This window comes from Prosopis cineraria, unplaced genomic scaffold (assembly GCF_029017545.1).
Source record: "Prosopis cineraria cultivar Desert tree isolate PC_DT_omini unplaced genomic scaffold, ASM2901754v1 PC10, whole genome shotgun sequence".
Classification (NCBI taxonomy): domain Eukaryota; kingdom Viridiplantae; phylum Streptophyta; class Magnoliopsida; order Fabales; family Fabaceae; genus Prosopis; species Prosopis cineraria.
In genome coordinates, this window is record NW_026555341.1 from 15,384,852 (window position 1) to 15,411,923 (window position 27,072).

Here is a 27,072-nt window from a genome sequence, read left to right on the forward strand (position 1 = left end):
TTAGTAAGTTCAAATTGAAGCCAAACTCTCTTAATAGATATTTTATCAAACACTTTATGGGTATTAATCTTTAAACACATACCAACCTCTTCCTCTTTAATTTCCCTTCCAAAAATTTCATAATATCATTAATGTAACCAATAATCAAATCAAGTTCAATTAGAAGACAAACTCACATCATCCTCATCACAAATAAATCTCAACTTCCACTTTTTTCAAACATTGCATCAACATTTTATAATTATTTCAAAGACATGAATATATATATATATATAAACAACAAAATAGCTCTAAAATTATCAATTAATATACTCTTCCCAAACCTCTTTACTTCAATTTAAGCTTCCTTTATAGATGGTAATCAGCTTCCATAACAATTTATTTTTCAATAACACAATCATCACCTTTAGCTTTTATCACTCAACAAAACATTTCCTTTCAACCCTTTTATCAAGCATCTTATAGGCATCTTTTCCCAAGTCTCATATCTAGTCGCTTCTCTTCCAACTTCATTCTCACCAAATCTTCAATGTTAATCAATCCATAAAAATCAGTTTGACTAAGAAGTTCAGACCCATACATATCACCATCATACTTTCAATGCAAGAATTTCAGCTTAATTAATTTTCTTTTTCTTTTTGTTTTTGTTTTTGTTTTGTTTTGTTTTGTTTTTTTTTTTTTTTTTGCACAGCCACAGCATAGCAGAAACTTTGAAGGAAGACTTGTAACTTTAATCAATATCACATCACACCCTCGCACACATCGATATATAAAGTAGAAGGAGAAGAGATCAAGATTTATCACCTTAGATGGGCCAACGATGCAGAAACACGGAGAAGAAGACATAGCTACAGGTGAACAGGGAAGAGGAAACCGGTTACATACACGCTGCCACACTGTCGGAGGAGGAAGGTTTTGACACTTCCACAGTCACCAAAGGCGAACGACCAAGGACGACGGTGAAGGGAGAAGAAATCCTGAACGTTTAGACGATTATATGGACAAAGGAGGGAGAAGGTCCCGACGGTTTTAGGCAAGGAAGGAAGAAGAAAATACATGTTTGATGGAACAGCAGTGGCCCGCCTCTAATTCCGACGACAGCGACCAATATGAATGGAGGAGAGATCAAGATTGAAGGGCAGTGGTGAAGGTCCTGGAGCTGTATCAACTAATGACTGAAAACACGAGATATAACGGGAAGAGGAAGATAAAAATCTGATCCAATAGAAATTAGGAAAATTACAAGAAAGAGCGCAAGGAAAAATGACAACAAAGGGCACAAATTTTTTAATTTTAAAATAAATAAAACCAAACTTTTTCTTAGTAAAATTTAAATTTTGGACCTTCAAAAAAATTACTAGCATAAGTTTCAATAATTTATCACTCTCCACTTGGTATAAAACTAATTTAAAATCTTGGGTTATTACATGCTGTTAGCAATCAGTGTTCCAAATTCAGTCCTTCTCAACAAAATCATGTATGGAGCAAGAAAACATTTTCAAAATTTTCACTACCAAATATCATTCAACCATCATTTTCTATTGTCCAATTCAATCATTATTTCCTCCATACATGAGTCATTACATTAAAATTTTATATCAACATAAAATTCAGTAATTAAACTACTAAAAATGTACATCATTAATTATATATATGTTTCTCCCGTCACTCATCAACAATTTAACTCATTCATAAAATTAAGACATTTTCATTGATAAGCCATTTATTAGAACAAAAATAGGATTAATGATGATACTTGTACAATTTATAAAGGATTAATAGTAAAATTAAAATAAAGGATTTTATAAACACTTTACTAAAGATCTATTTGGAACGCTACCCACTCACTTGAGTTTTCAAAATCTTACAGTCCAACTCCCACAACTCCTTACTTATTTCAATGGTGTCCTAAAATTAATCTAACACATAACCCAACAATCTTCTTGTCAATATAAATATTTATAATTTCTCTAGGCCTTATTATAAATCCTAACAATCTTATTTCCACCCATGAGTATATTTACAATTACCAAGAGAACATGCACCATACTAAATCATGAAGCAAGCATCCAAGTAAAACCAATAATTTCCATCTTCTAATTTCTTTTGCAAAGGTCTAGTTCAACATATACTAAAATAGTATATGATCCACACCACCCAATTATTTCTACCACCTTAAGACAATAATATAGGGAACCAGAGTACACTTTCAACCAATGAAGAAAGAAGAGTAAATTGCACAGCATACTACTACCTATACTCATGGAAGAAAGGAGAATCAATATCTTACCTTGACCAATACGTAGTAGTAGTTGCTACACAAACACGACTCATGGACAACACAAAAAAAATTAAAAGAGCCACAACCCCACAGTCTAAGAGGAGGAGATAGAGCTATAATAACCTAGTAATTTAAAAAAATATAATATGTAATAATATGTTCTAATAGTAATTATATTAATTCTTGAGACATATATGACAAGAAGGAAAGCTAGTGTAGTGGAAGCTATCCAAGAATCCCCCTAATAGGTTCTAAGTTTGAACTTGATGAAGGCCAAAAAGGGAGACTTATTATTTTTTTTTTTGCCATTTTACTTTATGAAATTATTGAACTACTCCTATTTCAAATTTGATAAATTCTCATTCGAAGAGAGAGAGAGAGAGAGAGAGAGAAGCTTTGATCAGCCATTCCTTCATCCTCCTTTATGCGTTCATCTCTTCCCTTTTTTTCCAGTTGCTGCCATTGCTAATGGGTGCTCGTTGCCACCATGCAATACTAGGTCCTCTGTCATTCCTCACCACTATTGGTCCTCTATCATTCCTATCCTCTATTGGTGTAACATCTTGAGTTTTAATTCCCTGATTAATTAAACCTAATTATGGTAATTAAGTAAGTTGAAGTAGTGTGTATGGCCAGATAGGTCTAATAATTGTATTTGATGGTATTTCAGCTCTAGTTGTAGGTTCGGTATCAAGGTGAGCCACTCGGGCATCGAAAGGAGAAGAAAAGGAAGAGTTGAAGCTACTATGCCACATGTCGTAACGCGTAGATCATCCACCGCAATGCACAACCATTTCTAAGTGAAGGAGGATCTCTCTGTGCCATGGCACATGACCATTTTCTATAGATTATCAGATGCAAAATGAGATAGAAATAGAGAGAAGATAAAAGAGAGAAAGAAGAGACGCGCCAATACTCTACTAGGGTTTACTTAGGGATGACTTTGGGAGTATTTTAAAGGCTATAAATACCCAAGGTAAATGCTACACTCATTAATCTCCCTATTTCTTCCACATTTGAGAGTTTATGGTTAGGGTTTGATAGTGAAAGTGGGATTTCAGTCCATATAGGTTATGGGTCCAAATTTGTTGACTCAAATGGAGTTAATGGAGGTCGATTAGAGTATCTAAACCTAAATATAATGAGTTTTGGTGTCTTAGGTTGTTAGGCACCATTAATGTCTGAAAATCCCATTTATTATGGGCGGTTGAAAGCTTGTGATGCATCAATGGGGATTTAACAATCATTAATACTATTGGGGACTAAAGGTAACTATTAAACCCAATGGTTAGGCTCCACCTCTTGTAGAGTGAATGTTGGGAAATTTAGAAGTAGAGATTGAGGGTTCAATTGTTGAGTTTGTTATATTGATAGAATTCAACTTCGTTAATTATAGATTTGGCTCTTGGTCACCTATTTGATTGAAATTTCAAGCTTGGAAGCTAGTTGATTTAGGGGTAAATCTTTGACCTCTCAAAAGTTTGAGATAACCAGAGAAAAACTCTACATTGGGTAGTTATATGTTAATTGATTGTTAACAAATTGTTAATTAGTTGTTAAATGCAAATTGTGAATGTTACATGCATGGAATTGATTGTTAAAGTAAAAGCTATTTTTGGCTTGAAAAAATGAAAAATGCTTATACTTTTGAAAAAATAAATGTGATGATGTGTAGAGGTATTTGTGTGTTAGTAATGAAATGAATTTTAAAGAAATGATAAGAATACATACTTGGGTAGCACAAGGTCGTGAGCCCAACGTGGTTGTGGTAAAAGTGAGTATATGAAAGTGAAAAGTGAGAACAAGTGAGTATTGTTTATGGCATGATAAGTGGTAGGAGTTTGCCTAAGGATTTGGGAGTAGAGAAAATTCATATGGTATTTAGGCTGCCCTCCGGTGCATGAGGGCTATAGCCTTATCCCATTATTTGTCGAGGGATTAGAACCTAGCTATCTCTACCGGCTCAATAAGGAGAATAGCCTAGGGTATGTGACCCTAGAGATTCAAGAATGGGGGAAGCCGTGGTCTGAGAGTGAGTCCTGTGATCTTTGGCTGGGTCACACCTCACGATTGGTGAGCTTGGGTAGTCCAGTCACATGAATGGAGCCCTAATCAATGTTATAGCCCACAGTTTCGATCTAAGAAAATGAGCAGGATATAAGGTTGGTTAATCATTACCTAAGCAAATATATGACATGTCACGTATTTAGTGGTGGCAAGTCGCATGAGCATGGGTCATGTCATATATTTGAGAATATGGTGACAATGTACCTAGTTATGGGAGTTAAAGAAGCTATTTAACGATAAATGACAAGATATGATTTATGTTAGCATATTTTATAAATTTGATTTCACTTGTGTATGTATTTGGTTATGATTGATATATAACTGCATAGAGTAGGTTTAACCTTGGTTATTGAGTGGCTAGGCTCACCCTTTCCTTTAACATTTTTCAGGCTCTAGCTCTGGTATTAAGAGGGAGAAGATTAAAGAGGCAGGGATTAGCATATTCCTTCTATACGCCTGTAGTTTAAACTTAATTGCGTAATAGTATATGATTTGCCAATTCTAGGATGCATATCATAACACTTGCACTATTTTAGTTGTTGAAAATGTTAGAATTGTATTATGGGCCCTTAGCCTTCATGTATGCTAATGTATATATGTTTATAGGGTCAAAATACTAGTACAAGTATATAAATAAAGATTTGAACATGTTTTAAATGATTTGAGTGAATTGCAATGCTAATTTACCTTCCCCTTTGCTTTTGATAAATTGGGGTTAAGGAGTGAATTTTAGTTATAATGATATTTTAGTGCTTGTGATGTGTTGTATTAGTAGTCCTAGGTCTATTAGACATGGTCTAGGTGTTAGAAAAAGCTTTTGGCACTTGTTGAAAAGTGGTTAAAATGTGTTTGGGTGTTCATCTTCCTAGTGTAACTGGTTTTAGAAGTGAAACCCATGCCATCAGCTAGTTCATGTAAAGAACTTTTTATAGATACCTAGATCGCATCATTTGAATGTCGAACGAAGAAATGGGGCAAGTCGAAAGTTCCCTTGATTTTATTGTCAATGACAGCAGAACTAGTGAAAATTTTGTGCAACACACCATGGTGCATGGCGCCTGAGCTGCGGCATATAGCATAGAGAGCAATGAGCTACGGCACAGCGTGCACGAGTCGTGGCATATTGCTTTGAATCACAGTACATGTTTGTTTTTCAACTGTTTTCGACTTCTTTCACTCCTCTGAGGTGTCCCATGCTTCTGAAACTTATTTTTATTCTGATATGGAAGATTTTAATCAATTTTAACTTGTTTCTATTTAGAAAACTTAGGATCTCTTACTTTTGGATCAAACCTTGGTAATCACTCTTTGAGCTAATCCTTTGATTACCATGTGTATCATAACTAATTGTGTTTAGTAGAGTGAGAATGTTTCAGTTGGTCCTCCATCGTTCCTTGTCTTGCTTTCACGGTTTGTGTTCATGTAGTGGGTGGCGTAAGAGTTGAATTATTGATCTAAGGTACTACTTGTTAGTCTTTTACTCCTTGGTCTAGTTCGGTTGGTCTTGTTTCTCTTCCTCTTTCGTGTATCATGCAAAAATTCTCTCCCCTGTTCTGCTATAGGTCCATCTCCTTCCCTATTTCTCTATCAATATTGAGGATTAAGGTGAGAAAGCTTAGGCCTTGCTTCTTGATGGTCCTATGCATGTGAGTATGGGAATGATAATTGAAGTTGCAATTCTTCTTTTGATTTTGTTCAACTAATGTCTGTAGCTATTGAAGGAATGAAAAAAATTTAGAATTTAGCTAAAATTTATCTTTTGGAAGTGTAATTATGATAACTATAAATTTGTTTTGAATGCTTGGTGTTGAAGAATTTGTTAGGTCGAAATTGAAAGAAAATAGCTTAGATGTAAAACTTAAATATTTCCTATAAGGTGTTTCATAAAATGCCCATTAAGAGAGTTTTGTTTCATAATACATTTTTTTGAAAATTTATTAATTAGGGTGAGAAGCATGATTGATTTAAATGCTATGTAGTTGAGTTTAACTTGAAGATTGGAAATGAAATTGATTGGATTATTAATTATAATACTGATATAGGAAATTTTTTGGGAAAGGGAACTAAAGAGGAAGAAGTTTAGTTTGAGTCAGACAATTAGTACATAAAAAGGTGTTTGAGAAAATAGGTAAAAGAAGTATCGCAAATTTAATTATGGGTGTTTGGAAATTGTGCACACAAGGTGGTTGACACAAGACATAAGAAAACTATGTCTCATTTAATTAGTAGTTATGATCAGAGTGATATGAGGTAAATTGGTGATATGTGATGATATTTTGGAAATCATTAAGATATGAATTTTCAGTTTTAGTATTTTGAATACTTGCAATTGGTTGGAATTCTATTGGTAGTAGAATAAAGTTTATATAACTATAGGAAGTAAATTGAGGTTTCATTATATATATTCTTAAAGGGTGTGTGGAAGATGAGTATCTTGATAAGAATTGAGGGAAAAATCATGGGATTTTGAAATTTAACATGTAAGTAAATAGCATCCCAATTAATCTATCAATAAAATCTCTTTTACTAAAATATTATGTTTTATGTAGATAATTTTTAATTATTATTATTATTATTAATTATGCTAAGTATTGGGCATTTGTTAGTTAATTTATTTTATTTTGTGAAATTACATATACCATTATGGCAAGGAATGATTAAGATATAATATGTACATGCATTTTCCTTATGAATATATTTTTAAGACTGATGAAATTATTTTGACTAGCTTTGAAAATTTTGGGTTACCAAATAAGTGCAAAAATGAATGTTATTTATGAAATTTTATTTTAATGAGTATTGAATTAAGGTTTGAAATGATTCATGTGAGTCCGATATTGAGATGTAAATTATATTTCAGAAATGACTATTTTTCTTGCATGTTTGGAAATTGATTTTGAGAGAACTTTTTATAGAACATTGGTTGCTAACAGCACCTCCGTTAGCCCTTGGCACACCTTAGTCAATGACTAGCTAATTTGATTTTCATGAGCTTTGTTCTCAAGTTTGTTATTCGTGGGTCTCGTACCTACGTCTATTTCATAGCTTTGATCATGTCTGGTTAGTTACCCTCATAGACTATGTGTCCACGTCTATTTTATGGCTTCAACTACGTCTGGTTACTTACCCTTGTAGAATATGTGTCCACATTTATTTTTGTGGCATAAGCTGCATTTTGTTATCTGTTATGTTAAGTTCTCAAAATTCTAAATTTTTATTAACTTGGGTATTTAAAATTTCATTGCTTTTAGTTAGTAAGTGTACTACTCTGATTTACATATGAGTAATTTGTTTTCTTCAAGCATAGTAGAATAAAATTATTTCAATCCACTCTCAATTTATTATTGTTTTCTTCAAGCATGGTTATTATTATGATGTATTGATTTGTTAAGTTTATTATATTGAATTATAATATTTTTAACTATTTTACATAATTGTTTTGTTTATTATTTTTATTCTTTTAAATTCTATTTTTGGGCATGCTATTTACTAGAAAATATTTTGGTCTCAAATTCATTAGTTGATGATGGGCTTCTTGCCGACCATTAATAGGTTTACAATTATGCTAGGTGAATATTTATCTTTGAAAATGCCTTTTCTTTTGACATAAAAATTAAATGATGTGTTTTATTTTGAGATTATGTTTTAGGTGCTCTACATTAACTACAGACAAGATCCTAATTTTATTTTTATGTTGACTATCTGTTGCTGGGGAACATAGTTCCATACTGTTGATTGCATATATTAACATTTTCTATTGTAGAGATTTCAAAAGATCTTATCTATAAGGGAGGTTCTGTTGAAATTTTTACAAAAATATTAAAACTTTCATTATAATGAATACTATTAAAAATGTCATAATTTCAATATAAATCTAATTATATTGTGGAAATTGAAAAAATTCTCAATTTGTGGCTTAAGGGATGTGTGATGCAATTCGTATCCCGTGCTAGTCACCCTCTATTTTTAGGGTATGACAAGAGCAGACTTCATAGAAAAGAAAAGAAGCAGCAAAATATTTAGCTTTCTTCACGCATGGATGTTTAGTAGGTCAAGATGAAGGAGAGAAAAGCAATTTTCCCACTCACCACTGATAGTCTTTTTTCAAAAAAGAACAACAAAAAGCTGTAACTTTCTCCCTCCCATGTGACAGCTAAACAAAGATAGAGAAGAGGAAGAAGGTGACAACCAAACAAAGATAGAAAGAGGAAGACAACAACCTAATGGCCAAGAAAGAAGGAGAGTATTGCTCACCTCTCATTGACACAAACAACACGATGATAGGTAAAGAGAATCAGCAGCTCACTCCACTATGGCTGGCAAACATGAATGGGAAAGATGGCAGCAAACGAAGTAACAGTAGTGAAGAAAACACCCAGCCAATAGCTAGCTAAGAAAGTTGATAAGAATCAGAGGGATAAACCGACTATGAAAGTTTAGAGAAGTGTATAAGGGTGGTGGAGAAAAAAAACACACGATGCTTTGTTTTTATTTGCATGAACAAGCTGATTCAGAGCAAAAGAAGAAATGGAAAAAATTACAAAAAAGAACACAAGAAAATTACAATAAATGGCACAAGAAAATTATAAGAAAGGACATAAAATTTTCTATAATTTAATACCAAACTTCTATTTAGAAAATTTGGACTCTAGATCCATGCAAAAGTTTCTATCATAATTTCCTATAAACTACCCATTTCTAATTGCTATAAAACTTATTTAACCAAAATATTCATTCCGAAAAAATTTTATTCAATTTAAAATTTAGGATCATTATGAATGTGGATAGTTAAACCATATCATTTTTTTTTTAAGAAAGTGATGTGGTTAAGTTAAATTAAAATTACTTTAATTAAATTTTATTTTAGCATAAATTAAAAGCCACATTGCATTCCTAAGGAAACAACATGGCTCAGGTAATGTTATCCATGTCGTGTTTCGTACACATGACATGGATAACATAGACCACGTCGTTTTCCAGTGAACGACATGGTTTCATCTATGTTAACTAAGTTTTTTTTTTTCTTACAATCGACATTGCTCTTTGTGAAAACGTTATGATTTGCTCTGTTTCCATGTCACTTTTAACATAATTGATGTGGATATCTTTCTTTATTCACAATTTAATTACAAAATTGCCACCACCTCTACTTTTTATCTCACTTTCACAAAAAGCGACAGAAATTGGATAGTAAAAAGTATATTTTGTAGTAGTGATTTCATCTCCTTTTTGCATATTCAACATAGAAAATTGACACATACAAAACCAAATTGCAATTCCAAATTTACCTAGCTTAATAAAACACTACACTATTCTAATTCTACCTTATAATACCTACCAAAATTTTGACTTCCAAATAATCCATGTTAGCATTTGAATGGCTTTTTGTCCTTTTAAGCGAAGATGATTTTTCTGAACAACAATAATCCATTGGGCAAATGAAATATGGGACAGAAAATAAAATGGGGGATAAACATCACATGGGCTATTAAAAAATTGGGTTTGAATAATTTCTTAAAATTCATTGTGAGATGCATAGGTGGCAACAAAGAAAAGTCAATGAACTAAAAATAGCAAGCTATTTTTCACAGGCCAATCACAAAAAGAAAAAGAAGACAAAGATGATTGAATAATTTCCCCTCTCCCCTCTTCCTCTCCTCTCCAATGTTAATCTTTGCATCAAAATCTTCCCTTCCCAAAGTCATTAATATATGCTTTAAGCTGTACCAAATTTCCTGCTGCTTCCACTATTGTTATTACTATTGAACTGTTTCTCCTTCCCTTCTCTTCTTTAATTGGCTCTTCAGAGCTTGAACTATTGCATCGCTTGAAGCACCCGAAATCGAGGCACCGTCTAACAAACTAAAATTTGGAAAATATTATTAGAAAAACATGTTTATTGGGAAAACACAGAGAGAGACACATCAATTTTTCAAAATGATAATTGGCATTATAAGTTCGAGCTTATTCGGTCCGAACTTGTAATAATGTTCCAATATCCATGTTACCAAACAAAACTTAACATTTTTAGTAAGGAAAGTATGTAAGATTATCTTCATTTAGATTATAAAAAACTTTGTACCAAGGAAATAATTGACCAAAATATATCCAGCCTATCCAAATTAATGGAACTTTTGTAAAAGAAAGTTTTGCCTATATATATAAGTTGAACAATGTCAATCGAGTTCTTCACGATTGAGATTTCTGCTCTCCATATTGAACAAGCTCTTGCCTAATTTGCATGCTGCTCTACCTACTTCTTCATCTTTTTCATATCCAAACCATTTGAAATTGAAACTCTTTTTGTTTGGTAGGTTGTGTTTGTAGTTGACAAGATCTACAATGATTTTTTACAAGCTCCTCTCTTTTGCTAACAAGTATGATTGGGCTCTTGTTATATTTGGAAATCTATGATCAATTTTTGAAAGCATAATCTATCATGTTTGCCTTTCTCCTTATGATTGGGCTCTCTTTATGCCAAGGTCCTTAATAATTGCTCAATCATTTTTCCTGCAAGGAAAGCTATAGCTCTTATTAGGGGTAGTGGATCTGGAAAAAGCACAATTATTTTCTTAATGCCAAAATTTTATGATCTAGATGAAGGTAATCTTACATGCTTTATTTTCCAAAAGATGTCAAGTTTCACTCTTGAATTGTTAACATATTTCTTTTAATAGTCATGCAAGGCAAGTTTTGTTTGATAAGGTGGATGTTAGAATATTATAAATAAACTAGCTCTATCAATAAATTGGATTGATTGATCAAGAACCTGTACTTTTTGATACATCAATGTGTGAAAATATTTTATTTCAAAAAATAAATTCTATGAGGGCTAAAGTAGAAGCAGCAACGGCTGTTGCAAATGCTCATAATCTTATTACCTCACTCCCTATTAGTGATCACACTCAAGTTGGTATCTAAAATGTTATTATTACTTAGTTTGAAAATTCAACCTTGTCTATAGTATAAATCAATTCCATGTTATAAACAATAGGTAGGAGAGTAAGGAGACAATTTATCCCAAAATTAGAAATTAAAAATTTCCATTGCAAGGATCTTACTATAAAATTCTAAAACTTTAATTATTGATGAAATGACTAGTGCTCTTAATCCTAATTTTGAAAGCATAGTCCAAGAAGCACCATATCAAGTAGTTGGTGGTAGAACAAGTATACTTGTTTTGCACGAGCCCTTGCTCCTTAAAAAAGTAGATAAAATTGTGCTCCTAAAGAAACAAAAAGTACATGATATTGGAATTTATGAAGACTTGTATAACAAGAATTTGATATTTTGGTTTCAAGAAATAGTTGGGTATAAGACTTGCCCAACCCATCAAGTAACCACACGTTATCATTACATGTCGTAATAAGAAATAAAAGTTCTCCAAGAGAAATCCTCTTCCTCCTTCGTTTATTAAAGTTAAATGCCAAATAATAGCTTTATTTAATAATCAGAGCACTATGATGTTCACTTTCAGGGACAGGTAGTCTGATTTATTCGATTGCTTTGTGCCATTTTATATTGATGGTTCAATATGACGACAAAAAACAAAATATTAAAGGCCACCAACGTAAAGCTACCAACATAAAGCCTTTGATATTTTGTTCTTATCGTCATATGAAACCACCAATGTGAAATTGCACAGAACTATCAAATAAATCACACTACAAGCCCCCAAAAGTGAACATTATAATGCTCTGATTATTAAATAAAGCCATTCTTTGGCATTTAACTTGAATAAACCAAGGAGAAAGAGATATTCCCTTGGAAAACTTTTATTGTTTGTTTCAACACATGTGATGGTAATGTGCGGCCACTTGATGGGTTGAACAAGTCTATATACCCAACCATTCCTTAGAACCAAAATAACAAATCCTTGTTGTACAAGTCTTCATAAGTTCTAGTATCATGTACTCTTCCTTTCTTTAAGAGAGCAATTTTATCCACTTTTTTAAGGAGCAAGGCTCATGCAAAACAAGCATACTGTTTCTACTAGCAACTGCTCAATCTAGTGCTTCTTGGACTATGCTTTCAAAATCAACATCAAGAGCACTAGTCATTTCATCAATAATTAGAATGTTGGGGTTTTGTAGTAAGACCCTCTCAATGGAAATCTTCAATTTCTATTTCCTAGATAAACGGCATCCTTGCTCTCCTACCTATTATGTATAATATGGAATTAATTTATAGTATAGGCAAGCATTAAATTCTCAAACTAAGTAAAACTAATAGTTTAGATACCAACCTATGTGCAATTACCATTAGGGAGAGAGTCAATAAAATTGTGAGCATTTATAACAGCCGTCATTGCTTCAACTTCAGCCTATGTAGAATTTATTTTGCCAAATAAAATATTTTCATCTATTGATGTATTAAAAAATATAGGTTCTTAATCAATCAATCCAATTTGATAACAAAGCCAGTTCATTTGAAATGTTCTAACATCCACTTTATCAAACAAAACTTTTCTTGCATGCCCATTTAAAGAAATATGTCAGCAGTGATTCATTCAAGAGCAAAACTTGACATCTTTTAGCAATGAAAGCATGTAAGATTACCTTTATTTGGATTATTAAACTTTTGTATTAGGAAAACAACCATACTTTTTCTAGATCTACTACACCTAACAAGCTTTAGTTTTTCCTGTGGGAAAAATGATTGAATAATTATCAAGGACCAACACATCATACCTCAATGGATATTGAAAACTTACACCTTTAATTTTGATATTGCCATCAATCTCTGACAAGAAAATTGCCAATCTTCCACCACAATGGGTTCTTACTCAATTATTTTTATCAATTCTTCTAAAATTCTTTGTCTTTGTAAAGGCCACAGTGAAAATGATGACCGAATTTTTCTATATCAAGTAATATTTTTACGTCGTCATCATCATCATCCTTAACTTTTGGCTACAATCATCATTGTTATTATTAAATAAAGACTTCCTAGAAAATCTCTAAGGTTATAAATTACCAAACTTGTCATATGGGGGTCTTACGTTATAACATTATAATAGGAGCGACACTGAGAATAAATATATATGTCCTTGCTCCGTTAGTTTTTCCATTTTATAAATTACCTTAAATACTTCTCAGTTATCTTATCCACACCCCTAGTGTTTTTGCTAAACCCATTGTAATAGCCAAAAGAAAGAGAAAGGCAAAACGCATAGATTATGCTTTGAAAAACTAATCTTAGACTTTGAATGTCACCATAGAAACTCCAAGTTTTAGCAGTGACTTAAAAGTTGACAATCAACGGTGACCTGTAGAAAGTAAGTCTTTCAGTGATGACTTTTTAGAGTTGCCGCTAAAGGTTTGATTTTGTATTATCATCATAGTTTTTTTATTTTTTGGTTTAATTTAATATTTAAAATTTTAAGACAATAATTTTGTTGTATTATTGTAATTTTATAATGAATATATAAAATAACATAATGAGTTTTCATTTTATATATTTTATGATTATATTTTAAATTTAAAATAATGAAATTAAGAGAAGGTTAAGATATTATTTAATGATAATGAGCCAGAGTAAATAATTAAGGTAAATCATATTATTTTATGTTAATTTTTGTTATCAGGTAATGTTTAGTTTAATTCAATCGAACTATTTAGGCTAGTTTGATATTTTAATTTGGAATGCATATAATATGGTAATGAGTCTCTATCTTTAGATGTTTTATGATTAAATTAATATTTTTAACAATAATACTGCTTGTTTATAATAATTAGACATGTGATAGTTAAATTTATTCAGTCATAGAATGATATTTCATTTAATCTAATTTTTTAATTCAAATTTTATATTTAATACCAGTAACTTTAAAGCTTGATGCTAGTTTAGATGTTCTCAATTTGATGCCTAATGATAGGAGATAGAAAGATGAAAAGAAGAAAAATAAAAAATTTTAAAATTTTACTTTTAACTTTTACAATATATGAAATATATCTATGTATGTGATACTATATGATTTTTTTTTATGCTATCTTGTGATATAAATATAATAAAAAGTCAAAGCAGCACATCAAGGTCAAAGATAAAGAAAAAAAACAAAAGGAGAGGTAAAAGAAAAACTAACTAATCTTGTATATCTTAGAGTACGTTTGGATTTCAATTGGGTAAAATTGATTATGAAAAATTGATTGATATAATTAATTTTGATTATAATCAATTATATGTGATTGTGTTTGTGTTATTTTCTGAAATTAATTTTAATACAATTAAATATATTTTGATGATGATGATCTAATCAAAATCAATTTTAGATGTACAAATTATTATAAAGGAAATTGCTTTTGAAAATATAAATATTAGACATTGCTTTTGAAAATATAAATATTGATAAATTTTTATATAATATGATTAATTATTAAATATTAAATTTGATGAAATTTATTTAAAAAATAAAATAAATTTCAGTATATCACATAAAATAAATAGTTAGGATCAATGCTGATTTGAATGGTAAAAAGAATCAGAAAAAAAAAACCATAGGATAGAAATTAGGCTACTGAATAAGTTAACATATCCATCCAAAACTAAATGAAATTATGCAATTCCTTGAAAAAAAAATATTATTGGAATTATTATCAAAATTCTCCTACTCCTAAATTCAGCAATTTTATGGCTTAATTTTCTCAGAAAAGCAACTGAAAACTGCAGTTGTGAGAAAGAAGCATAGGGATTAATTGATAGATCGTTTAGAGCATGTTTGGATAAATTGCCATAGCTTAAACTCGTTTAGACCTAATAATTAGTCCAAATACCTCCTACAACAAAACAAACGTATAAGTAAAGTTAAAATAAACAAAAGAGAAAATAAATTAAGAAAAAAAATAATAATAAGGTGAAAACATTTATTTATTTACAAAGACAAACTTGACCAAAAGTTTATATCCGTGGCCTACATGTCCTGTGATAAGATTAGAGTTTATTTATTTCAGGATAATATTTAGGTTTCTCTCATGACTTGATCTTTCAAACTTAAAACTTTAATTATTTTAAAATCTACCTTTTATCAAAAAAAAAAATCCATACATTATTTCCATTAGAAGTAATCTACACGTTGGACCACACTGATATGAACCCACTAGACACATGCAAAGTCTTATTGACTCTGACAAATATACGTGTTATCATAAATGCTTGTGGAAGTGTGTAAACTGTAAACCTCTCACTCAAAGCAATTACATAACAGAAAATTCCCATCTCTATTTCCCCAAACATCCAAATTGCAGAAAAAGAAAAAGCTATGCAAAGTTATATTTGTATTAGTTTCATATAAAATATAACTCAAACAACATATAATAAACCATGTAAATATATGACAAAACCATGCATAACTCAAATGAAAAAAAAATATATATATATATATATAATACATGACAGAACAGAGAAAATATAACTCATAAAATAAAACAGCAGATATATAACAGAAAAATGGAAATAAACCTAGAAATGACATACTGAAATATTTAAAACGAGATTTCCAGATTCAACAATGGACTGGAAATAAACATAATGCCAATATATACAGTACAAGTGCATGAATGTGCAGATCAATAAAATCATCAAGTATACTCAGTTGCACGAAATATTCAGAAGCTAATAATAAAATCTGGAACTATAACAAAAAAATCTAAGTAATATCACAGTCTGCATTTTTTTTCCGCAGAACCAAAAAATTTGAACAGGTAATGTGTGAGGCTGCGAGCTGCAAGCAGAGAAGAGACCAGGAGGAGAGAGAGAAGTCTGAGAACAAGAAGCGAGAACTAAGAAGGAGACGGGCTGAGAACAGAAGTGAGAGCTAAGACAACCTAACGGTAGATCTGGATCTGAAATGACAACATGGAGAAGCCGAGATCGTGAGAAGGGATAGAGATAAGATCGCGACGATTAAGAGATTTGTTAGTGAAACAGAGAGAAGAGATGAAAAGTACAAGAGGAATATTATCTTATTGAAAAGTATTGAGCATACATCATTATATAGAAGTGTGAAGGACGCACCTTTCAGTGCTCTCACAGGGGTCGAGTAGTGAAGAACGCACAAGCAGTCAAGCGCTATGGTCGGTGAGTGCGAGATTGAGCTGAGATTAAGCGACTGAGAGTCGAGAACCCGAGATTTCGACTGGGACTGTGAGAGACTCTCATCAGTCTTCACCGAAGGAGTCAGATTCGGATTTGTTGGTTGTGGCGGTCTGGCGGAGACTGAGACTCGAGAACGCGACAGAACAGAGATGAGAGAACGCGAGCGAGCACGCCGCGGAGAGCTGGAGACAATGAGAGAGTTTGAGACTCTGAGAAAATGGATGAATGAGGGTTAGGGTTTCAACTACTACTTATCAGATTGTATTTTTTTTATTTAAGTATAAAATAAAAATAAACTAAATATAATTTATAAATTAATAAATTATATATTTATATATATAATAATTTAGTCGGTTTAATCTATTCAATTTTAAATTTTTCTAATCAAATCAAACCGATCAATCGAAATATTTTTTAAAAAAAATAGACTGAATTAAATAATAAAAGTTTGATTTAATTTTTAATTTTAATTCGGTTTTGCTCACCGCTACTAATTTCTATGAAAAAAGTCTTCATTTTAGGATTTGAGTCAATCCTTCTCTACATGTTCTCGTCAATCGTTCAGCAAAGTATGTTTCTTCTTTTCCTGTGATGTTCGACTCTTCCATTTCCGATGACAAGCTTTCATCATTTTTTTCAATATTTATCAGTAAGTTGTTTCTCCTTTAATACATAAAAAATATTTCTCCTCTCTCTTCTTCTCCTTCTCATCAAAGCTTCGTCTTTTCTTCTCTTCATCGGAAAAAAATCTCAAAATTTTTTAAGAACAGTCCAATAATGGTTTTCCACCCTATTCCCAGCTCAATATTGTCCAATCTGGTTCAATCACAGGAACAGTTTTTTGAAGAGAACCAGATTCGTTGCCGTGGCTGGTCAAGAATTTGACCATTCGAACCATCTAGTCTGATCTAGTTTTCAAAGCACTACTTATTGCTGATTATTGATTTTATTTTTAAATTTATAAACAGAAAAGTGTCCATTTTAATTTTTAAGCTGTTATATTTTATTTGAAAAAACTATCCATTTTGATGTTTAAATAGAAAAAAATGAAAATATAATTTTTGGCCAATAGTTTTATTTCAAAATATTTTAAAGAATTTTAATATGATTTTTTCTTTAGTGTATTGTTGTGGAACGATGGCTAAATATATCCACATATAAGGATATTATTGTCATTGTGACTTTTGCCTATTTTCTTTTCTCCATATTTTTCTCTATCCATCCAAATACAAGAAGTGATAATATTATCTTTTTAGTTTTCTTTCCTCCCCATTTTCTCTCTTGTTTTCTTTCTTCCCAACTTTTCTTCCCATCTAAATGGAGCATTAAAGTTTAAAATTAACTTATCTTGTATATCTTTGAGTATTTTTGGATTTCAGTTGAGTAACATTGATTATGAAAAAAATTAATTTATATGATTGATTTTGATTTTAATCAATGATGTTATTATAATGTGAGTATGTTTGAATGTTATTCTTTGAAATTGATTTTGATAGAATTAAATATGTTTGAATAATCTAATCAAAATCAATTTTAGATATGTAAATTATCATAAAAGACATTACTTTTAAAAATGAAAATATTAATAAAGTTTAATATAATATTATTAAATATTAAATTTGATGAACTTTATTTAACAAATAAAATAAATTTTCCTATATCACGTAAAATAATAATAATAATAATAATAATAATAATAATAAGGTAAAATGGCAATTTGGATACTAAACTATGGGTTTAGGGGTGATTTTAACCCTGAACTCATATTTGAAACATTTTAATTCCTGAACAATTAAAGGCAGTCTCTCCCATTGTTAATTTGGAATTAAACGTTAGTCACTTTATGCATAGTGGGGCCGAGAAGATTGTGTTTCCCTCTCTCCCCCTTCTCCTCCTCTCTCGCACTTCACTTTTGCTACATGTAATGTCATAAAACTAATTCAAATAGATTATCATGTAATCAAAAACTACAGCAATAATTATGAGACTAATCCAAATAGATTATCATGTAATCAAAAGCAATTTAACTGCTGTAATTTAATATCATTGATAGTAGAAAAATTGAAACTAGAATCATAAAATAAACATGAAAACCAATAGTGTAACTCAATGAAAACCCAATTACTCCAAACTCAAGTTTATATGTAATAATGATAAACTCGGGATGCAAAGATTTATACTTAAATTACTTTAAAAATAAATAAATTATTAAAGACAAATACAAAAGCATGTGGTACCAATTGATACTTAAAAACAATTGAAAATGGGTTGAAAATATCAAGAAAACACAAAACAGAAGAGTGCATTGTTGCATGAGGAGTTGTCCATGACTTGTCCTCTCTATGCCACGTGCGTTGTAGTACATTGCACAGTAGATGATAGTGCTTACTATCAAATTGATAAATTTAGGGTGAACTTTTTGATGTACATCAAATACATCCGATTGAGACAATCTAAGTATCCATAAAAAAAATTCTTTTCATAAACTAACTAATAGCACTACTTTCACATCTAAATTATTTTATACTAAAAAGTTGGACACCCAAACACATTTAAACTACTTTTTCACATTAAAATGCAACGTAAATCCTAAATCCTAAACCCACACCAAAGTGACAAAAGCTCATTTTAACAAATAGACCACTTTTAATGAACCAAGGATAAATTGTGCAACACATCACAATAAACATATAACACTTACAACTCATTTTTAACTCTTAACTCCTTGATCTCAAAAAAAAAACAAGGGAGGTAGTTCTCATAATTTCTAAACATAATCCGTTACAATCCCAAAATAATCATAATCATACTTGTACTAGTATTTTGGAACTGAAATTTTCAGTGGAATATGCCCTTAAGGAGATGCCCACAAGTTACTAACCAAATTAGTCTGGGTCAAAGACCTGGGATGTCAAACTCACAAAAAAAAGACACCAGTAAAAAACACAAATAAGATATTTGTAACATAATCATGTATCACACAATATAATGTTTGCTTTCTAGTTGCATATGGAGTCAGCAATTTTCTCATTATGTATTTGACTAAATATCTCCAACAAACTAAAGTTGTGAACATTTTAATAAAAAAATGTCAGGTCCTAAGCAATCCCTTAAATTCTAGTCATCATTTCCATTTATAAATATTGCAGCAGCTTACATTTCAATATTTTTTTTGTCTCAACCACCAAATGAGTTAATCATGTGATTTTGCTGGCTTTTTATAAGTTGTTATGAATATTTTTTTTTTTGCCCAATAGGTTGTTATGAATAAATGTACGGTAACTTGATGAATTCAATTCTGGATTAACTTCAATGTTTAGCTAATTTTTAAATTAACTAGATAGAGTTAAAATATGAGTAACGTTATCTAGATTTATATCATCAATCATTTATATTAATATAATATTTAAATTAAATTTTTAAATAAATTATTTATAAGTCACTAACCATATGATTTTATTAATATTTGGGTAAGAAGAAAATTTATATATATTTATCCTTATATACTTAATGTACTTTAATCCTATTAAATTAAGACAATTGGACTTTAAATTGTTAATGATATTAATAACAAAAAATTTTATAGAATAAATAAGAAATAAAAGATACACATATCTTAATTTAATTAAAAAAAAGTGCCCTAAATATATAGTGTCAAGTATATAAGTATTTCTTTTTGTGTTAATATATAATCGTTCTGTTTATATGATAAGTCATTTTTTTTAAAGTATCATGTTTAAAAATATAATATATTATGAGTCTTTCAAGATGCAATTAATAAGATTTTTTTAAAAATACCTTTAATAGGAGTATAATTAATGAGATTTTTTAATTAAGACATCCTATTAAATAAGAGTAACTATGAAAAAATTGTGTAATTTTAAAGATAATCAACTAATTCATGAGAGTGTAATTCAAATAAAAGTAGGGAGAACTTTAATAGAGAACTAGTGATATGACATAATAATAAGTAAGACTCATTAAAATATAAAATTTAATTCAATTCAAGAGAACTGAAATGAAATTAATTTAAACGATGAAAGAACTAAAATAGCCTCTGTTTAAATATTAAAAAAATAGCGGTTAAATGTACATGTAATATTAGAAAATTAACAACTAAAATTGTTTCAAAAGGTACTAGTCCAATAAGTTTATTTCAACTCATGAAGCAATATTGGTTCTTAATTTTTCAATTTTACTTGTTAATTTTCCAACATCATTTGTAAGTTACTTTACTTGATGTAACAATCCTTCATTTTTTTTAATAATTTATTTCAACTTATGAAGAAATATCAGTTGTTAATATCATAACTTTACTTATTAATTTCCCAATATCACTTGTAAATTATTTTACTTTGCTTGTTAATCTTTTAAAAATGACAAGACTTGTTTAATTAGTTTATCCGAATTTTTGAAATAATTTCAGTTGTTAATTTCATATAAATCTTACTACTACTTTTTGATGTTTAAGCATAAATTTTTTTCAGTCTTTTCATTATTTAAATTAATTTCATTTCACTGCACTTAGATTAAATTGAAATTTCAGATTTTAATTAGTCTCATTTATTATTATATCACGTCTTTGGTTTTCTGTTGGAACTCTCCCTTGAAAATACCTTAAATTATATATATATATATATATATATATAACATTGTGAGTTGCGCTTGAACACCGTTGTTGCCATTCAATATCTTTTAAGATTATAGTTTGCAGATAAGCATGCCGTCAGTGTTGCAGCAGATATTGGCGAAAAATGAAGCTTGTAGTGCTTCACGGTGAGCATAATGCAGTTGAATATGCCCACTACCATTGCGGAGCTGAGAGCACCAAAGAGTAAAGACTGGAATGTATACGTGTAAATGCTTGGGTCTGAAGCAAGTTAGTGTTTACGCAGACACCAAAGAAGCCATTAATGGATCTGATTCATACAGGGGTAAGTAGTGAACAGTCACCCTTTTTAGGATCAAGTTTCTCAAGTAGATTGAACCATGTCATCCACTTGAAAGGGTAATAAATTGAATTGAAAGATTGAGAGAGGCCCAAGGAAAACAAAAAATAGAAACGAAGTACGTGAAATGAGCCCCCCTCAAAAGGGGATCTAGAGCTATCTTAAGGCAGATTAACCTGACTCTTGCTAACATCTCTTCCCACGCATGCGTTACCAAGGACAAGTCCATATTATACTGTATCCTGTAAAATCATATGCACACTGAACTTTTTTTTTTTTTTCTTTTTGAATGGAAAGGAGAGCTTATTAAAGGTCTGTTTGGTTCGAGAGAAGGAAAGGGGAGGTGAGGGGAGAGGAGGAAAGGGAGGGGGAGGAGGGGAGGGGAGGGAAAAATTTTTCCCTCCCTGCCTCCTAACCAAAGGAGGGGAGGGGCTCCCCTTCCCTCCCCTCCAAATGAGGGGTTAGGAGGAGGGGAGCCCCTCCCCACCCCTCCCCCCCCCTTCCCCAACCAAACAGGACCTAATTGTAGCATTGAATTGAAATGATCGGAAGAAGAGTGAGAGGGAGAGAGAATATGGGTTATTGAAATTTATTTATAATAAAAATAATTAATTATTTGGTCCTTATAATTTTATAACTTAATTCTTAAAATTTAACTTTTTATAATTTAGATTTTATAATTTTAACTCAGTTATAACTCACTTCTTAAATTTTGCCTCTTATAATTTAATTTTGTAGTTTTAACTACTTAAATATTAACATTTATATTTTAAAAAATAAAATTATAAAAATTTAAAATATTTTAAACTTTTAATAATTATAATATTTATAAGTATTAAATGAGTTTAGTAATTTAAAATATTAGTAATAAATTTTAACATATTTTTAATCTTTATAATTTTATTTTTTTAAAATATAAAAATAAATATTTAAGTAATTAAAATTATAGGAATTAAATTATAAAAAAATTTAGATTGAATTACAATTGAATTAAGATTTTAAAAATTTAACTATAATAAGTTAAAATTTAAAATTTAAATTGTAATTGAATTAAAAAATATAAGAATCAAACGTTTAATTTTTCGTTTATAATTATATTTATTCGTCTCTCTCTTCTTCCGACACTGCATCACAGCTCCATGTTCTTCTGACCAAGTACGTACATGTCAGTGGAATGATATTTCGCGTCTGTTCCTTCTGGGTTTTTCTGTCCTTTCATTGCATGCGAACTTACAAGTCCTTCTGTTATTTATTGGATTTTCTTTTTAAATTTCTTATTGGGATTTTAGGCTTGGAGGTGTGTTCTAATTTCTCAAACAAAAGGATTTCAAATTTTTGTTGGGATATACGCTGTACGTTTTTTATTTTTAGTTTTGAAAATACAAGTTGATTTTGAGCCTGTTTGTTTTTTGTGTTTAAAAATTACTTTTTATTTCTAAAAATAGAAAAATTTAACAACTTTTTTGATTGAATTGGTTTTTTTTTTTTTTTTGGTTTCTCTGACTCTATCTACATGTTTTGGCCAATACCTGCCTAGGAATTTTTTTTTGGTGGCCAAGCATGAATTAATTAACATTAATTAGGGCCTGTACAACCATCATACATTGTATTTAAATAACATATTACGATGTTAAATAATTTTTTTATAATTATATTCAGTGACGAATCGAAAAAAAATTATGACAGGAGGCAATATTTAAACTTAATAAAAACATTGATATTTTTGAAGAAAATATAATTTTAAATATTGATTAAGGTAGTATATAAATAAATTATATGAAAAGTTCAATAATATATACTCCTTCCATTAAAAAATGTACGGTATTTTTAATTTTTCAAGGTGTAATCATTGCTTTTTTTTCAAAAGTGCCCCTATTGATAATGACTTTATATTTATTATAGGGTATTTAATATGAGTAAATATGAAAGAATGAGTTAATTAGAAAGTAGTTAACTACTTTATTAAGGGGTGAGATTCGATTAAAAATACCGTATATTTTTTAATAAAGAGAGTATTAATTTCATTTGTATCATAAATTTATTTTTATAATAAATATAAGAGTAAACGATATTTTTAAATATGTATACTTGTTAATTTTAAAGAGAGAGTGAGGTAATTGATTTTTTAAGGTGGGTAATTGTAATTTTAAAGGGAGTCAAGTATAATTTTAACTAAAAATCAAGTGCAAATTTTGCTTCATCTTGTTTTTTTTTTTGCCCCCTTGGGTACACCCCTTATTATATTTGACGTAAAACCTAAATGTGGTTAAAAATTAAATTTAGGTAATTGATATGTATTCCCTACATTAAAAAATATAAGACATTTTTTGAAAAGTTTGATATTTAAAAATGTAAGGTATTTTTAATCTTTCGAGGTGTAATCATTATCTTTTTTTTCTAAAAGTGTCCCTATTAATAATAATTTTATATTTATTATAAAATATTTAATAAAAATAAATATAGAAAGATAGTATTAGTTTTAAAGCAGGTAGCTACTTTATTGAAGGTGAGATTTAGTCAAAAATACCTTATATTTTTAAATAGGAGAAGTGTGTGTATATATATATATATATATGAGAGGTTAAGTGCCTAAATTTTATCATAAAAACATAGACGACCAAAATACGTAATCCAAATATATGGATACATCAATATAACTTAGAAAGTGAGCGAGTCAAGCCATTGATGGTGGCCCGGCTCCTCTTACAAAGTTACTGTTCACTAAGCTCATTCCTCCAAATTTAGCAACCAGCATATACCTCTCTCGTACGTTGCACGGGAGCATTTCTTCACATGTGATATTTTAAAGTATTATATTTAATTTTTTTTTTAGAGATGTTTTACATTATGTAATAAAGAAAACATGAATTTTATGAATTTTATTTGACGTAATAAGAAAAATTATAGTGGTGTGATAAATTTGATGACTATTTGAAATGCACCAAGTTGATTATTTATTAAATTGATGTAAAAGTAAAAATTGTTTGTACGAGTGGAAGGAAAATAATTAACCTTGTTTATTCATCCCTCTCTTGATAATGTAATCAATAAGTTAGTCTTTCATGGGAGATTTCTAACAACAAATTTTGAGATCAAGTTTAACGACCCCCTTCCTCGCCCCCATCCTCCAAAAGAAAATGAAGAATTTGTTGCATGTCACTCAAGAAGACAACAATTTTTTTTTAAAAAAAAAAGATAAAACAACAAAATCATGGCACTCAAGAAGACAATACTAATCACATAAAGTCTTCTAATAGGTCCTAAATCTCATTGAGTCTAAGAAATATTGGATGAGCTAAGACTCAATAAGTTATATAATATAACTCCTTAAATAAGTTGCAATACTTCAGAAGCATCCATTTCATGAACAAATCTTCTTGGCGCCAAGATCATTTGTAATAACCTAGAAAGTAATTATAATGATAAAATGGCATTAAAATAAAATTTATTATACTTTTATCATTTGTTGGAAAACATTTAACAAGGTATGTTGGTGGCCTTGTGGTATTCTTGTTGGCTCGCGTTCGATTGATCGTGTGTTTCCCCTTGGAACCAAAGGAGGAATTTTAAATTTTTGCTGTAACTAAATTTACCATTTTGTCCCTCTGGTTGCATCAGAAAATATAGAGCTCACGCGTGTCATTTTTCCTCATTCCTTCTTCGATCTCTCCAGAACTCACCGAGAGAGAGAGGGTTCTCATCGTCTCGCCACCCTCTGTCATTTCCTTCGTCGTTCTCCGTCATCACGGCATCGCCAGCGAAGGCCTCAGATCCGCTCCAATGTTGGTGCGAGCAAAAACTTCGGCCATCACCATTGAGCTTCCTCTCTCTCTATTCGGCCACTGAGATTCTCTAATCTTTCCGAGCAACAAGACGATTCAGGTGCGTCGCTGTTTTGGTGTGGCTATGGGAGTGTGTAGACATTTTTCCCCTCCTTCTTAAGCTCACAGCGGCTTCTAGTTTCTCTGCTCCATCACTCCTTCTCGTCTGTTCAAGCAGCTACAGGGGTGCGTGAAAATCTTCCACTCCCCTGCGTTGCGTCGCCGTCATTCACTGCTGTGGGAGCCTCACCGAACACCCAGCTTCTTCCTTCAGTGACTCATGTGGTCACTATTATTCTCCCACGTGTTGTTGTTGCTGATCTAGCTTGAGGGAGGGATCTGAAATTTTCTCCCTGTTTCGTTATACTGCTTAAAGGTGATGAGCTTCTAACTCCCTCCTCCTTGTTGGTCCTGTTGCTGTGCGTGCGTGTTTAAATTTCAAATTTTTTTTTTATTTCCTCTTACTTTGCTACTGTGTATGTTCAAACAGAGGAGAAGAGGTTTTGGCAAACTAGAAAGTTTCAGATTTTTAGAGCTAGATGTAGTGTGAAATTGAATATCATTTGAGCTTATTTCTAATTCAGTTGAAAGAATGAAATTTAGGAACATTTGTTTATCTAAATATTGATATTTATAATTTTTGGGACAGGGTATTGAGGAAAAAGAGGCTTGGTATTTGTTTGAATATAGATACATATGAGATGTTTGATGAAATGCTTGAAAGGAAGTTAAAATTAGGAATAGAGATTTTGAAAAGAAATGAATTTGTTATTATGATTTAAGCGGTGGTGCCTCTAAGATGTTTTGAAAAGGTGTCAGATAAAATGAGTTTTGTTTGGTTATGAACTTCTTGAAGTTTCATTAACTTTTATAAGGACATATATAGTTTAGGTATTAGTTATCCATAGATTTAACTTGAGTTTTGTGAAGAATTTTTTTTATTGTAAAGCTACTGTGAGACAAATTGAATTTTGAAAAATTGTATGGTTGATGATTATAAATGATAATGTTATTTGAAGACTTGATTTTGAGAATACACCTCAATAAAAATGGGTGGTAGAAGAGCTTTGAAATTTTAACGTGATTAAGGATAAGTAGGAATTAAGGCATAAATCGTATTTAGTTGAAAACTTAAGTGATCACGGTGTTGTTGCTAGTGTAAAATAGTTTATTAAACTTGAGTAAAGATCATTAAATTATCTTCTACATTGAATAGGTTGCTTAGAAGAAGGAAGATTTAACTCTAAAGCATGAATTTGCACTTGAGAACACTACAGGTAAGTGAATAACGTCTCAATTAATTTATAAATTAAAAAATTTTCTTTATAAAAATATTGACTTAACAATTTATAAATATTATTTATTTCTCTTGCATTAGCTCCTTTTTATTAATTAAATTGTTTTATCCTTGGAGTCATGACTTATGCTTTTTGGATTGACAGAAATACTTTTACAAATTTTGGTAGTCTATTATTTAATAAAGTCAACTATGAAAATTAGTAAACAATTTATGAAATATTAATTATGAATTTTCATATTTAGAAAGATTGATGTTTTACATGTTTCATGCGAGTTTGATATTGAAAAGAGAAATTATACTTTACAAGTGACGATTTTCTCACATGTTTGAACGTGAATTTAAAAAGGGACTCTATATAAAACACTGGTTGCTAACAGCAATTTCATTAGCTCTTAGTGTGCCATAGTTCATTTAACTAGTAGGGTGCTTATAAGAGGTACTAGCCTTGTGTGATAGCCAACACATGTGGAACAGAGGGATGATTATTCATGAGTATCGTACTCATGTTTGTTTCGTGGTTTCAGCTGCGTTTGGTTATTTATCATCGTGAACTGTGTGTCC

At 30.4% G+C, this 27,072-nt stretch overlaps 1 protein-coding gene across 1 annotated transcript; it reads right to left on the reverse strand.

Moving 5' to 3' along the window:
- Positions 1-877: 877 nt before the first annotated feature.
- On the reverse strand, positions 878-25,199 carry LOC129322447 (uncharacterized). The gene is made up of 4 exons (XM_054968769.1): positions 25,138-25,199; positions 16,361-16,650; positions 16,032-16,188; positions 878-977 (listed from the first exon to the last, which is right to left on the reverse strand). The coding sequence occupies exons 1-4, from the start codon at positions 25,197-25,199 to the stop codon at positions 878-880; spliced, it is 609 nt and encodes a 202-aa protein (XP_054824744.1).
- Between the last annotated feature and the right edge of the window lie 1,873 nt (positions 25,200-27,072).

Coding starts and splice junctions, on each gene's coding strand:
- LOC129322447 (XM_054968769.1), bottom strand. CDS start 25,199: ATGGCCGAAGTTTTTGCTCGCACCAACATTGGAGCGGATCTGAGGCCT. Junction 16,651..25,137: donor AGGCCTTCGCTGGCGATGCC/GTGATGACGGAG, acceptor CCATTTTCTCAG/AGTCTCAAACTCTCTCATTG. Junction 16,189..16,360: donor CCCTGTGAGAGCACTGAAAG/GTGCGTCCTTCA, acceptor TTGTCATTTCAG/ATCCAGATCTACCGTTAGGT.